Raw genomic sequence first — 16440 nt, forward strand, 5'->3', positions numbered from 1 at the left:
ACTTTATCAAAGGCTCCCAAATTCTTTTTTGCTAGTCCCGGGTAGGTACTACTGTTAGCAGCAATGGAAGGGGAGTGGGTAACCTCTGCAGCCCACAGAGCACACTGAAGTCCACCAGTGAATCTCACCTAGGTTGAATTCTCCTGAAAGACTACTTCCGTCCTCACTCAAACAATATGCCTAATTCCAGCCTTACTGCTACAGCAAGTCTGTAGTTCTTTTGGTCTTCTGTCAACATTAGACTGGTCCCTCTTTGGGATTTATTTCTAGTATAATTTGGAAGAACTGTCTTTCACTTCCAGTTCATTGCATTTTACCATAATTTCTCATTCCTTCACTTTTGAATACTTCAGTGCCAACTTTACAGTTCTCATCACCCAACTGTACATCGCTTCAGTCTCAGGCTTCACCTTAAACACTTCTCTTCCTTTCTTCTTTGCATTGGATGCATTTTGGTATTCCTTGTTTCTTCTCTGTTGTCAGGCAATAGAGATGATAAATGTGGATGCATAAGAAGGGATGGTGGGGCACCTCTATTTGTTTCATGATATAAATTGACTACAATTATTTTATTTGATTTCAGGTTGTAGAAGGAAAATAGGTATTTATTTTCATCAGAAAGTCCAACTAAAACAGACATGTCTGTGATTACAAATACCTTTTCTCCTGAGTAGATTGGTTGCAAGTATCAGAATATAATTATTATACTCAAACATAGAAAGACTGGCAAAGAAAGCAGGTATCAGATTTCACGTATCAGATTTAAAATGTACATAAAGGGCTTGATTGTATATTAGAAATGTAGAACACACCAATTTCTTATTTACGGAAAAATTACTTGTATATTCTTTCCTTCACCTAAATATGCTCAGAAATTTAAATGAAAAAGATCCACACTGTAATTCCATTCAGGCTGATAAAGTTTTCAGACACAAATTTTATTCTGAAATACTGGCGTCAGTGACAATAAATGTGACATACTCTCCAAATACCATCATTCTCCTTAGGAGCTTCAGCCTGAGTGGCATCAGCAACATGGGAACTGGTCAGTGAGCCAGGCAAAAGGTCCTCCTGCACATATGGTGCTAGCGTGAGACTTCAAGTCTTATTTCCCATTCTTGCTCTTTTAGGCAATGCCTGACACAAAGCAGTTGGTTAATCCCTCCACTCCTCAGTTTTCCACTTTCAAAATGGGCACAAAGCCATGCTGCAAATGTAAGCATCAAAGACACTCAGAAGTGGCAGGAATAAATAACAAAAATATCCCCACGTTAGCAAAAATTACAGGTTCACACTGAGGACATCTTCTTATAAGACAGCTAACTGCACCAGCTCAAGTGAGCAGGGGAACACTGGAACAATTGTAACTTTCTTCCAGCAGACTCGTGTTCTAGTGACTCACACGATCGGCATTTTGCACCAAGTGGACAACATTGTTGTGCTGGTGGATGGAATGATCTCAGAAATTGGTTCCTACCAAGAACTTTTACAGAGAAATGGGGCTTTTGCAGAATTTCTTCATTCACACATTACTGCGGAAGAAAACGCATGCTCTGGTTTTCCAGGTAACCCAAACGAATTGGAATTGTTTTTCCCAGACCTATCAGTCACTTGTTTCCTTAATGTTATATTTAATTAACTGGGGGTCTGCTGCTGTTAATAGCTGGGAAGAGGGAAAAGAGAATGAAACAGGAAAAGCCGGTTGTAGAATTGTCCTACGAAGGACACTTCGAGCAGGGATCTCATCACAGGAATCTGTTGCTTTATGTGGGAAAATATGCCAGTCAAATGAGCTGAGTCATCACCTCAAAATTGGTTCTTGAATTAAATTTCATCTTAGTAGGCAACAGTCATGCATTTAATATAATTACCCACTACATGTGCTGTTCTTCAACCCTGACTTTGATATTTCTACTCTTAGAAAGAATTCTTTGTAATGGATCTTTCCTCAAAAGCTATACAGGACAAAATGGTATTTGCAAAGCACTTAGAGAAAACAGTTGGTTTATTTTACAGCTACAGGAGGCACCAGCAGCACCGTCACCTCTAGATGTCCATCACAGGAGTTCTTTAGGTAAGCTTCAAGCTGTCTCACACACCAAAGAACTTGCTCTAAAAGTCCATTAAGAGCCTACACCGAGTCTCTTAATTAATACAATACTGGCTTGGGTTTGATCTTTAAATTAATAATGACAAACAAGCAAAACTCAAGACCAGCTAAGGAACTGCTTTTGAATATGGATGTTGTTAATATTAACATATTTCCCAAGGAGACAGAATTTGTCCCAGAGGTCAGTACGAGGCATATGGATACATTTACCTGCTGTTCAGTTCCTAGTGGGGCTGTAAGGTCTGATTAATTTCACGCCAGCCGCAGGTAGTGTATGCTCAAAGCCTCTGTTTGTTAATGGCTACACTTGACAAAGCCCAGTGCCTGTGATACGTATGGACACTTCTTGGGGTCACTCTGGAGGATCCCAAAAACTGCAGCCTTTGAAATAAGCATGAACAAAGGGGAGATGAGTGAGGACAAGTAAGCTTCCTGAATTCCCATACCTTATTTGACTCCGGGAAAATGGCATTGCCATTGTAGGAATCATTTTAATGTGATCTAGGGAAGAAGGAAGGGCAGTTCAGGTTTACACTCCACCATAAACATACACAATGGTGGGATTCCCTGGATCTAAATAGGCTTTAATATACTGATTGCCCTAGCTAAAAATTGAAAGAATTTTTGTTTTCTTTATGAAGTGACAATTCAGTCAAATCTTCTGCTATGGGAAGGGAGACCACTCCTGCAAGTCAAGACACTACTGCTGCTGCAGCCACTGAAGGAATATTAACCACAGGAGAGAAAACTCATCACGGCAGGGTAAGCACACCACTTTCCTTTAAGGACAAAGATAGGTACTGTGGGTTTATTACTGACCCACTAACCCCTATCATAGGTGGGTCAGCTCACTGCCTAAGTTAAGCTAGTGCAGCTTCAGAACAGTCAGCTGAGTTGCCCAAATTTGCCCTGTAATGGAGACAAAGTCATTTCCAAACTATTTTACATAACACTTCCTATGTAAACTGTATCTCCCAAAACGTGCCCTGATCTAAGCAGTGGTTTGAAAATAGGAATAATGCACATACATTGCAGGAAATACATGATGGGAACGAGAGAGGAAAGAGTAATTTATGACCACTTGAGAAGAGAAAGCCTGATTCAAGAATTACAAGAAGGGAGAGGGCACCCTGAGGCAGTCAGGGTGAGGTGGTAACAAAGGACAGAAGAGTACACATTACAAGGCACTTGTAATCTTGGATCTGGCTGTAGGTTCTTGAGGCTGATGGGAAGGGGTGAAGAGGCACATCACTCTTCTCATCTTTCCCAAGAGGTACACTTCAAAAGGCCAAGGCAAGGAATAATGGCTTCATTATTCATCCACCAGGAAAATAAGGAAAGAATTAATGTTTGCTGTAGCCTGTGACATACTCAGCAGATACGCCCTAGTAAATCATTCTGTGTTTCAGAGCTGGTTTTCCTTGCTAACAAGCTTAATCCTTCCAACCCCTCCTTCCATCTCCTTTTCTTTTTTCCTAATTGTTTCACTCTAGGTTAATACTTCGATTTATGCAGCCTACCTGAAGGCAACAGGCATACCGCTCTGTGTGTACATCATTCTGTTGTTCACGTGTCAGCAAGCGTTATCATTTTTTCGTGGTTACTGGCTCAGCATGTGGACAAATGACCCTGTATACAATGGTACACAACAACACACAGAGCTAAGAGTTGGAGTCTTTGGTGCACTAGGAGTCATTCAAGGTTCGTTTAACTTGCTCACCTCATTCTTCTCTGTGTTTCCACCTCCATTTCCCATATCCAGGATGTTTCCTCAGAGTATAAACAAGTGGATGCCCATGGGCTCTTCGCCTCCCAGGCTCTTGGCACCAGCCCTAAAAGTTTGGCATGGGACCTAAAGCTACAGACTCTGACGCACAGAGAGGAGTTCTAAGGGATCTGAACATTTTGAATGTTACTGCTTGAAATTCCACCTCATGATATACTAGAAGTGTTCTGTGCCTTTCGGCAGACCACGATCAATTGTCTTCCTCTATAGTTCCTGCTGGAACTGTATTTATCTGGACCGAAAACAAAACAAAAGAAAAAATCATCAACAGAAGAACTATGCTATCCCTATTTTTCCATCCCACCCCCTTGTATCCAACATTTTATACATTTTTCTTCCTCTCATCTCTTTCCATTCCTCCAATATAAATGCATCATAACCAAGTGCCAGTGGTGGCTCTTTTTCATGCTGAATTAAGTCTTGGTTTAGGCTATTTGAGTGTAAAGAAAGAAAAAAGAAACTTTGAAAATTTTATATTCCTTTAAACCTTAAAAAAATTGCCATGATTATTTTGATCACTGTTAAAACTTTCCTGTTTTAGAGCAGAAATTAAATCTGAAAAGACAGCAAGCTGAGTAACAGAAATTTGAGAAAGCTTTTAAAGTTCAAAAGAACAGGAAGGGTTGGGAACCCTTCTGTGCCAACAGCGAATCTGTAGTCCAGAAGCCTAAAACTTGGAGTAATTCAAAGTAGTTCCAGTCTAGCTCATTTTGTGAAGAACAGTTTCTGTGCATTTATGTTGCTGAACTCTTCTGCAGTCCCAGCTACCCTAGAGAAAGGGTAGTTTACCTTGCAGCTCTGAGGCTTAGCTTAATTGCTACCAAAGAGAAAGGCAGCTCCTTTCATTACTATTGCATTCACACTAAGTGAAAGTCATGATCTTGCAAAGGAAAACTCCAAGGTGACTTTGTTTAGACCCAGTAACACTGATTATTTTTTTAATATTGCAGCTGTGTGCAGATTTGTCTCCACAGCAGCAGTCCTTCTAGGTGGTGTGATAGCATCACATAAGCTGTTTCTGCAGTTGCTGAGGAACGTTGGTAGATCCCCGATGGTCTTCTTTGAGCAGACACCCATTGGAAACTTACTGAACCGCTTCTCCAGAGAGATGGACGCCATCGATTCCATCATCCCTGACAAGCTGAAGTCCTTGCTGGGATTCTTGTTCAACTTGCTGGAGATCTACCTTGTGATCATTGTGGCTACACCAAAGGCAGCGATGGCCATAGTGCCTTTGACTGTTTTTTATGCTGTGTTCCAGGTAGGAGCTCATAGAGATGTGTAGACAGAAGAGTAGCATGGCCATGACCTTACAGAAAGCCTGCTCCCATTTCTTAGGAGCAGAGACATGCAGAAACTATTTTCATCATCTCCAGTTGCATTTGAGTAACAATAACATCAAAAACTCTTCCCACGTCACCTCAACCTTCCAAAGGACCTCGGAGAGGCTTTTACTTTTCTATTGTCCAAATCAGATCCCACCTAAAGCTATATTCCTAGTCTCCATTAGTGTAAATGAAATGATATTAAGACCAAAGGCACTTTTCCTTTCCTCTAGCATTTCCATGCTGCCTTTTTTTTAATACCGTGTATATGAGGTCACTGCCCCATTGGACTCAAATGCTTAGCCAGGTAAGGCTAAACAGAAGGAAAGGGGACATAATGGTGCAAGTATGGCTCCATTCTCCATCAAGCAAAGGGCAGGTCTACAGGAGAAAGTAAGCGTGAGTTTAGAGGCTTTGTAAGTTCAGAGTACCTTGGCTTCTTTGCGTTAACCAACCATGGGGTTACTCTCACTAGCGAAAGGAGATAACAGAGGCTGAAATGCTACTGCACCTTTTAAGGGCATCTCCTGCCTGCACATTAGATTTTATAATGCTAGGATAGTACGTACTGTTGCACTCACTGAGCCATTTCCCAATTTTCTGTGGAGCATCTCCACAAAGGCATTAACCTTCTAGTCTCTTCTCTTTCCATTTCCTTTTGTACCAGCACTTCTATGTCGTCACCTCCTGCCAGCTGCGACGCATGGATGCTGCCAGCAGGTCACCCATCTACTCCCATATTTCAGAAACTTTCCACGGGAGTAGTGTGATCCGTGCTTACAAGGACCAGGAGAGGTTTATTTTGAAGAGCAATTTCCTAGTGGATGAGAATCAGAGAATATGCTTCGCTGGAGCAGTTGCTGACAGGTACAAATCTGGAGTAGAGAAGAAATGACAGTTTACTCCCATGGCCCTTATGAGTAGAGGTAGCTGCTCTTGGGGTGTGGGTGGAGGTATTCAAAAGATGAGGCGCACAGAGTTTGAGGAGTAAGGTAGTCTTTTACTTCATCACTCATATTATACCTCTTTGGCAACGTTGGTCCTCATACAACCGATACGCTCCATCTCTGTTGTATGGCGAGGCAGACATGCTGATACAGAGCTAGAGTTATCATCTGATGTCCAAAATGCATAGCTCTAGTACGTGCCTGGTGCGGCCTGTGGGATATGCAGAATCCGTCATACAACAGACCCATCAGCCATGAACAGGTGAGGAGCAGCGGAATAAGAAAGGTTAGACCAATTAATCCAAGAAGCTGTGTGCTAGCTGCTCTCACCCAACAGCCTTTGGACAAAATCCTATTAGAGGTGATAGATCAACCAGTTTGGAGGGACTGGAGTCATTCATGAGCTACAAAGTGGCTGGTTAGGAGCATCAAGGCCATGACAAGAGCTTTGTTGTGTACCCTGTACTCTCAGCAGTTCCACAGTTGTTTTGCAAAGTAATCACAAGTGCTGTGGGGAGAAAGTAGGAGGGCGACCAGCAACAGCTCTGTACTCTCCTTCTCTTGCAGGTGGCTTGCCACAAACCTGGAGTTTCTAGGCAATGGCATCGTATTGTTTGCAGCACTATTTGCAACAATTGGCAGAAGACACCTTAGTCCAGGAACTGCTGGCTTCTCCATTTCATATGCTCTTCAGGTAACTTAGTATTGAAGTAATACCATGCTTGCCTTGCATCAAAATCAATTTACACTTCAATTTCTGCTACCATTTCAATTTCCAAGAAATCATGAATTCTTTTTGTAGCTTTCTAGGCGCCTTCTCTTACCAAACCCTGCTGTTAATGCTGAAGCCCAGAGCATCCAGAGCACATGGCCCCTTAGAGATAATGAACCCAATAAACATATGCAGCAGCCATCTTTTTCCTCCTGCATCTGAATTCATATTTAATTCCCAGTATGTTTCAAGTAACTGAGGCGTGTTCTTCAGTGTCTGTTTTATTTGCTTTTAGACTAGCTACAGAACAGCCTAAGAAAGTCACACTACCTTTAACGCCCAATCAGTAGCATTTCAGAGGAAGCTGGCCAGGCTCTTTAACACAGTTTTATAGCCATGGGGCCTTATGAAATTTTATTTTTTAGCCTTTTAAGGGATGATTTCTCAAGTAATTAGCTGACGAGGATCTCCTTGTAAATAAACACTAAAAGAAAGTAACAGGTACCTTGTGAGCACAGGTCCAAGTTCTTTCATCTGCCCTAACATTTCTGCTTCTTCCTGCTAGATAACTGGTGTTCTGAACTGGATGGTGCGCTCCTGGACAGAAATTGAAAACAACATTGTTTCTGTGGAGAGAGTGAGAGAATACTCAAGGACTCCTAAAGAGGTAAATAGCCAACTACTGACCCGACTAGCACAGGAAAAATCTCTGCAAATCAGATTTGTAACTTTTCTGTTCCACCTGGAGAACCCCTCCTGTTTTTGTCCTTCTGAAAGGCCAGTTATATTTCCTTTAGAAAACTAGCATTTTGATCCAACTGACAGGTTGTTTTGTAACCTCTGATTATCTTATTTCCATGAGACAGTTAAGAATTAGATTGTCATTAAAATAGCTTCACTTGGTAACACTCATGGAATGAGGCATATTTTCTGCCCATATTTGGACCATGTATTTATTGTGCGTGTTCAGATGTAACTCTGTGATAACTGATGGCTGCTAGATAGCCTTTGAGCAATTAAGAATCTCCAGTGCAATCATTTCTGTTCTGTAATCGTTATTTCTCCATATGCTGGCCTGAGATCCTACTGAAGGGGACTTTCATGTACATTTCATGCATGTTAATCTTTATTGAAATGCTCAATATCAGTACTCTGACGTGCAAATAAATGCTTATGCCCATTTTCACTTAAGATGACTGGGATCTTTGCAGGAAGTAAAAAAGCCAACATTTGCAAAATGAAAGTTAGAGGCCTTTTTCTCTTTTGTAAACAGATCAGTGGGAATTTAGCACAGATGCCTTCATAAGCTTCCTGTTTGAGTATGGCCAGCTCATTTCGTAATTTAAATTAACTTTATACACTGTTGATTGTTGTCATCTGTCTAGGCACCCTGGACTCTAAATGGTAAACTTCAGGGTCAAGTCTGGCTTACTGAAGGAAGAATTGAATTCAGAAACTATAGTTTGCGATACAGACCAAACTTGGAGTTAGCTCTGAAGCATATCAATCTATCCATCAAGGGGAAAGAGAAGGTAAGCATGAGCTTCCAGAAGAGCTGCAAGTGTGAGCAGTGCTTTGCAGTGATGAGATCTGGGCAGATATAGTCCCTATGTTACACCAAGGTACAACAACTTGTAAACAGGAATGCTGTGGTAAGGTATGAGCCCTTTCCCATCAATCACATCTCACTCTTCTTCTAGTGAAAAACAGTGCTTCCAGGATTGCTGCATGCACTAGACATTCTGAGTGAAATTTCGTTTCACAGAGTATTAGCAGAGTTACAGCTAAGGAATTTCACTTTGTAAATCTAGTGCCACATCAAGGCCCTGTTCCAGCTCATGAGTCTTGTAGCTATTCTTCCCATTAAAGGCTTTCAAGATTCACTTTCATACAAAACAATTACAAATTCTAAATGATTCCTTTTAAGAATGTAACCCTAGACTATGTGGGTCTTAAATAGCCCTAAAGATTTGATCTGTGTAGGACTGTCTCTTTCCAAAGGCTATACACCAGCCAAGAAGAACGACATGACAGGTCTTTCCAACTATGGGAAATGATCAACATCAAAAACGAAAGTATTCCACTGCACTTTACAGATCGGCATAACTGGAAGAACAGGAGCTGGGAAATCTACTCTTGCTGTGGGATTGCTGCGATTAGTGGAAGCTGCAGAAGGAGCGATCCTAATTGATGGACAAGATATTGCTCAACTAGGTCTCCATGACCTTAGAACCAAGATAACTGTACTTCCCCAGGTATGGAATTAATTTCTAGAATGCTTCAGCAGAGCTGAAAGTCTTAACACATAGCAAGGGTTCAGAAATATTCTATGAGGGAGGGACATTCAAAGATCTCAAAGTTGGAACTAACCTCTATGCCATGCTAGTCTCCCATTCAATATAACATTAGCAACAGATTTGCACCCAGCAGAGAAAACCAGAGAGCTCATTTTTATAATTATTTCAGGAGTTGTTTGTGTCTCTGTGCTCAGGATCCCGTTTTGTTTTCTGGCACTCTAAGAATGAATCTTGACCCATTAAACCAATACACTGATGCAGACATCTGGACAGCTTTGGAACTGACTCAGCTCAAGAACTTTGTTGCAGATTTGCCAGATCAGTTGGAATATAAGTGCACTGACAGAGGGGAAAACCTAAGGTACCTTATCTTCAAAAAAACAGTGGTAGGGTAGTGCCAGCCTGTGGGCTAAGAGGATGTCCTAGACAAGGAGTCTAATTTGTAATAAATAAATTAAATGGGGGGAGGAGGGGTGAGAGGAAACAATGCCCAGACAGCAAATTGCCTCATAATTGGCCTATTTAATAGCATGAAATCAAATTATTAAGATGCCAAGTAGAAAATCTTTGAGGCTTAATCACTGTGTTGGCTTATGTTTGTGCAGTGCTTCATGCACTGAAATCCTACTCCCAGTACAGATCTCCTGGGTGCTACAGTAATACACACCTTTCATTTCCTTAGCTTGTTTCATGCGGTTATCAGCAGTGCCACCAGCTTCAATCAGCCTTTCAGGGAAAGGGAACAATCACCCTTTCATTACTGTTTTCAAACTAATCATGTAGTCTGACCCCAGGGAAAAGTAACTGCTGCTCTTCATTAAACATCCTCCTTCTTACTTGCAGTGCTGGTCAGAAGCAGCTGGTTTGTCTGGCCAGAGCACTTCTTCAGAAAGCCAAAGTCCTCATTCTCGATGAGGCCACAGCTGCAGTAGACTTAGAATCTGATCTTCAGATTCAGTCCACCCTGAGGACTCAGTTCAAGGAGAGCACAGTGTTAACAATAGCTCACCGGATAAACACCATCATGGACTGTGACAGGTAATAATACCTTCAGCCACTTTCCTAAGGAGGAAGGAAGACTCAGGCAACCTGTATGAACTAGACAAATAACTCTGTATTAGTGAACAACAATTCCCTTTCTGTCCTTTTCTTGCTTAATGCTCAAAGCTTTGCCTTTGATCTTAGGTGTTTTTACATCAACTAGGCACCAGTAGTAGGTTAATCAAAGATCGCTTATGCCTGTATAATGCATTTCATGCCATTACTTGTTTTTTTTTTTTTAACCCACTGACAGCTAAACAATGGCTATAGCTCTTTGCTTCCTCTTAAAATCATAAAGGTAAAATACACCTTCACCTGTAAAACTTGGTTGAATACCAAGCTGGTACTGAAATTTATTTTAGAACTAAGTAGAAATCACTTATGTTTATTGCCATTGCTGGTGTCCCCCCAGGCTTACACATCTGTTTTAATGTTCACAGGATTTTAGTCTTGGATAATGGCCAGATATCTGAACTCGATACTCCAGAACAATTAATAGCTCAGAAGGGACTGTTCTACAGACTAATGGAAGAATCTGGTCTTGCCTGACTGACTCATGGAGTACACCATAACGCCATCACCATCAGGAATAATTGATCTCTTAATTGAGTTATTACCTTCGTTTCGTTCTAAAATGATGGGCATGCCACCACATCTTGTTTGAGCTATAACTGCAATGGGTAGATGAAAAAGGATGACTTGGGATACACATTATTTCCTTAGGAAACTTAGCAATTCCGTTTTCATTATGTTTCCAGATACCCAAACCTCACTCTTCTGTTGAGGGTGAGAGCCAGAAAACAAACACCTTACTGCTTTTATGGTATAAAACCAAACAAACTAAAAGAAAAAGACCACAGCATTTCCCATTTGTGCTATAAATGGAGCCCAAATACACTGCCATATTTCATGATTGCACAGGTTATTTTTAAAAGCAACCACATTTCATAAAGAACAAGAATTTAACTGGTAGCAAGCAAACCATTTACAGCTTGTCCTACGTTCCAGGCAGGACAAATTCAACCTTTCGCAAACGTTTTAGGACTGCTCACCCAAGCACTGTTCTTACAGATGTGGTAGCCTCCAAGGCAGCAGCTGGATCTAGTCATCCAAAGTGCAGAAACTCGGGGAGTAGGGAAGAGAACGTGGGATGCCACCAAGCACAAGAGCATATGGCTGCCTCTTGTCACAGCTGGTGATCAGATCTGTGATCTACTCCATCTCCCTCCATGTCCGCTTTGGATGGTACCTGCATGAATCATGCTGGGTGGAAGGCTGACAGCTTAGACACAGGCTTGCTGACACAGGAAAGAGCAACTGAGCTGGTGGGTGGGCAGCAGGATATCATTCATTGCATTTGAAGGCTTGGAGCAGCCCTGGAGCGGCCCTGCTGACAAACCATGGTTGGTCACAGTGGAACGTGTCTGAACTCTTGGTACTGCTATTTCCTAATTGAATTTGGTCACGAAGAATTTATGTGGTAGCCTCCTTCTCCAACCCATGGTTCATTCCTGGCTCCTTCTGTGCAAGTTTAGCTGCTGTGCATGTTACCCTGGCACTGCAGAACCTCTGGCACGGTGAATCTTTCAGATGCTACTTTAACAAACCAGAACAGCATCCAGAAGGAAAGCCTTTCCAGGCTTCTCACAGCGCTGGGGGCTGCCGTCAGAGCTGCCCCCGAGTCTCTCCTCAGGGATTGCAACAAGAAAATGTGACTAACAAATCACACTGCAAGCTACTGCTGTTTACCATGACTTCTTAAAGCATTTCATTTTCTAGAAAGCTGAAATAAAAATTGAATCAAGTATTAAAGTGGCCTCATTAAAATGAGGAGTAATGGTGGAGGGGGTGGGAGAACTCAAACCAGCAAGGGTCAACTCAGACCAGCAAAACCCAGAAGTTTCTTCTCCAACAGCTGTTCAGTAGCCACTTCACCCACATTAAGAGCAGCTAACAATTCCTAGTGGACAGGTGCTTAAGATAAGTCTAATGCCCACTGCCATATTGGTGTTAAAATACTAGGAAGGAAGTGGGTTTTTTTTCGTACTTTCTCCAAACCAGTATCTGTGGTTAAATAGAGTACCTTACTCAAGGGCAGAGCCAAAAAGATTCAAACAGGTAAGTCATGAGTACCCTAAAGGCTGATCACTGGATCTCAAACCAGAAGCATTTAAAACTAGTGAGATGCAAGTTACGTGTTTTAACTGTGGTCAAAAAGAAACAGAAGTGCTGGTGTTGCTGGGCAGTTCTGAAACAGACATCTTTTAACATACTGTAATCTCTGGTATAAACATCTTTTAAATACTCGCTTTCCGTTCCTAAGTTGGTAATGAAGGAAAAAGTCAACAGGAGAAAATAATCAAAACATACTTTCATACTGGTAACCTTTGAACAGGCGCTGTTTAGCTGTTGGCTTGCACAACCTAACAGCGAGCAAAAATACCAGCAGCTTTCACACATAAAGCTGTGCTGTAAGGGCAAAAGAAAAAGGATTCCCAAGATCACATGGGACCAAAAAAAGACCAACCTGTTTCAGATGAGTAAGAGTCCCCCAACTTTATGTCCGAGCATTACTGTAAGTGACAAATAAGAAACTCAAATCTCACAAAAAAAACTTTTTTTTTCTTTTGAACAGAATGAACTCTTCTAGGATGTAAGGCACATTCCACATTGCAGCAAACAATGTCAGTCAGGATACATCAACGTGCATCAAAATCCAATGCAGTAAATTCAGATGAGATGTTTTTACACTTTTATATTAACATATTTATTGCAAATATATATGTTAATAATACCAACAGTAGCTTCACAGGCACTGCAGTGGCACAGACATCATAGCTGTAAACTGAAAGATAGACCACTGCAGGAGCTGGATGATTTCAAGATAGTGGGCTGTAATATCAGCAGTGCCTGCTGGATGGCGCCAAACTCTTGTATTCGATGTCATATGTGCCGTCATGCCAGATTTCACTTGCCAAGTCTTGAAAGTGCCCCAAGTACTCAATGAGCATTAGGTATGCGCACAGCAATGAAGTGGTGTGCAAGCACAATGGTATGCAAGCACAACAGTGAAAACAGATTAAATAAGGAAAACGTACTGGCTTTATTGCCAGTTTCTAAGACCTTACCTTGCAACAAGTTACATCATTTTCTGCAAATGTTCCCAATGGCAACGCCTGCAGGGCTCAGCACATGGGCCTCTTTTTCCTAGCTGAAACCGGATCTCTCACTGCTGTCCTGCTCCTACCTCAAGGCACCCCAAAGACTACACAACACTGCTTGCACACACAGGTTCTGGGGGAAGAAAGCTGTATTCATTACCTTTGTGTGCAGTAAAGGTTAATTTACACTGATCTTCATAATGTATAATGCAATTTTGCTCAAGTCACATTCAGACAACATAGTCACGTGTAATCAGGATCATAAATCAATGCAGCAATAGCACAAAGCACTGGTGGGCGTTTAGGGCGAACAGAAAAGTGTGTCTGCTCCAGAGCTGGGGCAGAACGATTTGTGCCAGCAAGCGTATGAATATATAAAACTGGGAGAACAATGACACATATTAATAACTACATCATTGAAAAAGAACACGACAAACACACAACAAGCAGTCTTCTGGCCCCTTGTTGCACTATTTATATGGTTATCTGCAAAATACAGACAGCCTTTTGGACACACAGTGCCCTGAATGTTGCATGCAGCCCATGAATATGTCTGAGAATACACAGTGACACCTTCTAGTGTACCCAGCTGGACATCGCAAGTGCAGTTTAAGTCATTTTTACTTGCGCAACTCCAGTACAAACACTTTACACAGCAGAAGCTTAGTTCTAGAAGTTCTGTATTTCAAACAGATCTTGCTCCCAAGCGTAGTGTCATTGCTTTCACGGGACTTACTTGTACAATTAGGTTAAGGTTTTTAAATCTCAGTTCATCACCATGCATTTAGACACCTTTAGGAACCACTTGCTGTGCATTAGGAATTCCATTTGCTCCAGTCTTTTCACCCTTTCATCCACCACAAGGCTGCAAAAACCTTAGGTGATTTGAAAAGCCAAAACCTACCACTCCTCCCCAAACTCCCAAACCACTCCTTGCACATTCCACTCCCATGGAAGAAGTTAACAGCAAGCCACCACTCAGGACACGTGGCAGACAAAGGACATGGACAGCATGGACAAAGGATCTCCACAGCATCAATAAATCCTCCTGCACTGATCTACTGTTATTACCTGTCTGCTCAACAAACTGCAGCGTTCAAATTACAAAACAAAGCATGAGATGTGATCCACCCTACCACATCAGTTATTCGCACTCAAGGTTTCTTAGCCACTTCAACAACCCCAAGCATCAGTCCCTGCAAGCCTTATTTACCAGTATTTACGTCCCAGTAACTTCTATTTTCAAGGAAAAAAATAAAAAAAAAAAACTGCCAAAGTTGACCCTGTCAACTACAATGCAAGAAATGACACACCACTTTATCTTTCAAACTTTTTTTACTGCAAGTTCTTTGCAAATATTTGTATAGTCATTACAAAAAAATACCAAAGAAAATTTCAGTCTATTCAATTTCAGAATCATAATTTACAAAAAAATAAATAGCTTTACTCTAAAGAAGACAACTGTCTAGCATTAATATCAGCAACATCAAGTCCACATTCTCAGAGTACTGAACAGTTGGGTCCATCTGGCTTAGTTTGCCTTCTTCCAGCATTTTCCTTTAATATAAGACTAATTATAACATAAGAAACGCAACTTTTTTTCTTTCCACAAAAAACTGAACATTCAAGCAAAGATCTTACAAATCAGACTCCACTGCTGATTGAATTCTTAGACGCCTCTGACATACAATGGAAAAACAGTAACACAGTTCTTGGCTTTTTGTTTTGGGGGTTTTTGTGTTGTTTTTTTTTTTTTAAGCTACTGTAACAGAACAGTTTCCCAGAAGATTTAAGAGTCAACAGCAGCAGCATGAAGGGCATGTGTCTTTGATATAAGGCTAATGGTCCTTGATATGGTAGAGCTTTTATTAAAGCACAGAACTCCTAAAGCCAAGGGTATTACAATCAGTATCACGCTGAGCCTGCAACCTCTGCTCAAGCAAATCCTGACTTCTCAGTCTAGTCCCCCCAGGTATAACCAAGATTCTCCACCCAAGTCAGAATTCCTGAGTGAACCGGGTGTAAAACCAGGTACTGCACACTGCAACATACCAACTGCTGCAAGAGTTTGGTTTTGGAGTGATTGTCATTCCAAACACGCTTAAATACTATTTTGAAGTTGACTGTGCTTCTTCACATCAGCACTACTGACATAGTCTGGTGAACTTGCTGCTGTACACTGTAAACACATGTGAAACCTTTAGGAGAATGCATAAAAGCATTAACCATGTACAGTAAATGCCATAATGAGAAAATCTGGCACGCATTATTTCACAAGAAGAAAATCTTTGGACTATAGGACTATATGCCACAAAATGTTCCAAGTGTATCCCACAATAGATGGCTCATCAAATGAGGAATCAGCAAACAAGCAAATAGCTAGCATTTGCAGAAATACTTTAAACAAAAAGGGGCTTCCGAACATAAGGGCAGATGAAAAGAAAAAGCTTCTCTGAACTTCTCTGGTGAATCACTCCACCTTATATTTGAGCACATTATGACAGATGTCAGGCAAGAAGAACTAAAAGTCTTTGAAGTGCTTTTGCACAATGCATGCACTTCTCCTAAAGCTGGCTAAAATCAATAGAAAGGAGAAGAAAAAAATATTGCATTTTTACGTTACTTCCATTGCTGTACTCCGGCTGACTTCATTAGGTCTGAAACTGAACTGTACAATTCATACCAGCCCAGGGGAAGTCATAGTTCTTTGAACGTATCATCTCCTTTTTCCCCATCGTGTTCAAATCCTACACCAATCCCGAATCTTTGGCCATGCTATAGAAAATGCCTTTTTCCTGAAGGAGGTTGTCTGGGCTACCACACTCCACCACTTCGCCTCTGTCCAGGACTAAAACTCTGTAAAACAAGGATAAAAAAAATGGTCACAAGCAGGTCAGTCCAGAATGCCAAAGAAAACAGATGTACGTGTACACACAGAAATTGACTGTAGCACAGCTTCTACATGCAAGGGAAGACAGTCCAGACTGTATGAATGAATGGAGGTTTTCACCTCTGTCCTTCCAGACGGCTTTTCTGGTCCACTTCTTACATAGCATACATT

The 16440-nt window shown here is 41.4% G+C and overlaps 2 protein-coding genes across 6 annotated transcripts in view; one reads left to right on the forward strand and one right to left on the reverse strand.

Annotated features, from left to right (window-relative positions):
- The window catches only part of ABCC6 (ATP binding cassette subfamily C member 6), a 29130-nt gene extending 12893 nt beyond the window's left edge, over positions 1–16237 (forward strand). For both annotated transcript variants that reach the window (XM_083800130.1, XM_083800129.1), the window contains 13 exons: positions 1379–1565; positions 2017–2074; positions 2752–2872; positions 3604–3811; positions 4847–5157; positions 5889–6088; positions 6736–6862; positions 7446–7547; positions 8266–8412; positions 8977–9135; positions 9372–9538; positions 10021–10215; positions 10659–16237. In XM_083800130.1, the coding sequence (XP_083656256.1) occupies positions 1379–1565; positions 2017–2074; positions 2752–2872; positions 3604–3811; positions 4847–5157; positions 5889–6088; positions 6736–6862; positions 7446–7547; positions 8266–8412; positions 8977–9135; positions 9372–9538; positions 10021–10215; positions 10659–10767 (2091 nt within the window). In that variant the 3' untranslated portion in view covers positions 10768–16237. The remainder of the gene's footprint in view (positions 1–1378; positions 1566–2016; positions 2075–2751; positions 2873–3603; positions 3812–4846; positions 5158–5888; positions 6089–6735; positions 6863–7445; positions 7548–8265; positions 8413–8976; positions 9136–9371; positions 9539–10020; positions 10216–10658) is intronic.
- The window catches only part of LOC310882022 (multidrug resistance-associated protein 1), a 57631-nt gene continuing 55886 nt past the window's right edge, over positions 14696–16440 (reverse strand). For all 4 annotated transcript variants that reach the window (XM_083800128.1, XM_083800125.1, XM_083800127.1 and 1 more), the window contains one exon: positions 14696–16235. In XM_083800128.1, the coding sequence (XP_083656254.1) occupies positions 16127–16235 (109 nt within the window). In that variant the 3' untranslated portion in view covers positions 14696–16126. The remainder of the gene's footprint in view (positions 16236–16440) is intronic.

Source organism: Anser anser (genome assembly GCF_964211835.1).
Source record: "Anser anser genome assembly, chromosome: 15".
Classification (NCBI taxonomy): Eukaryota; Metazoa; Chordata; class Aves; order Anseriformes; family Anatidae; genus Anser; species Anser anser.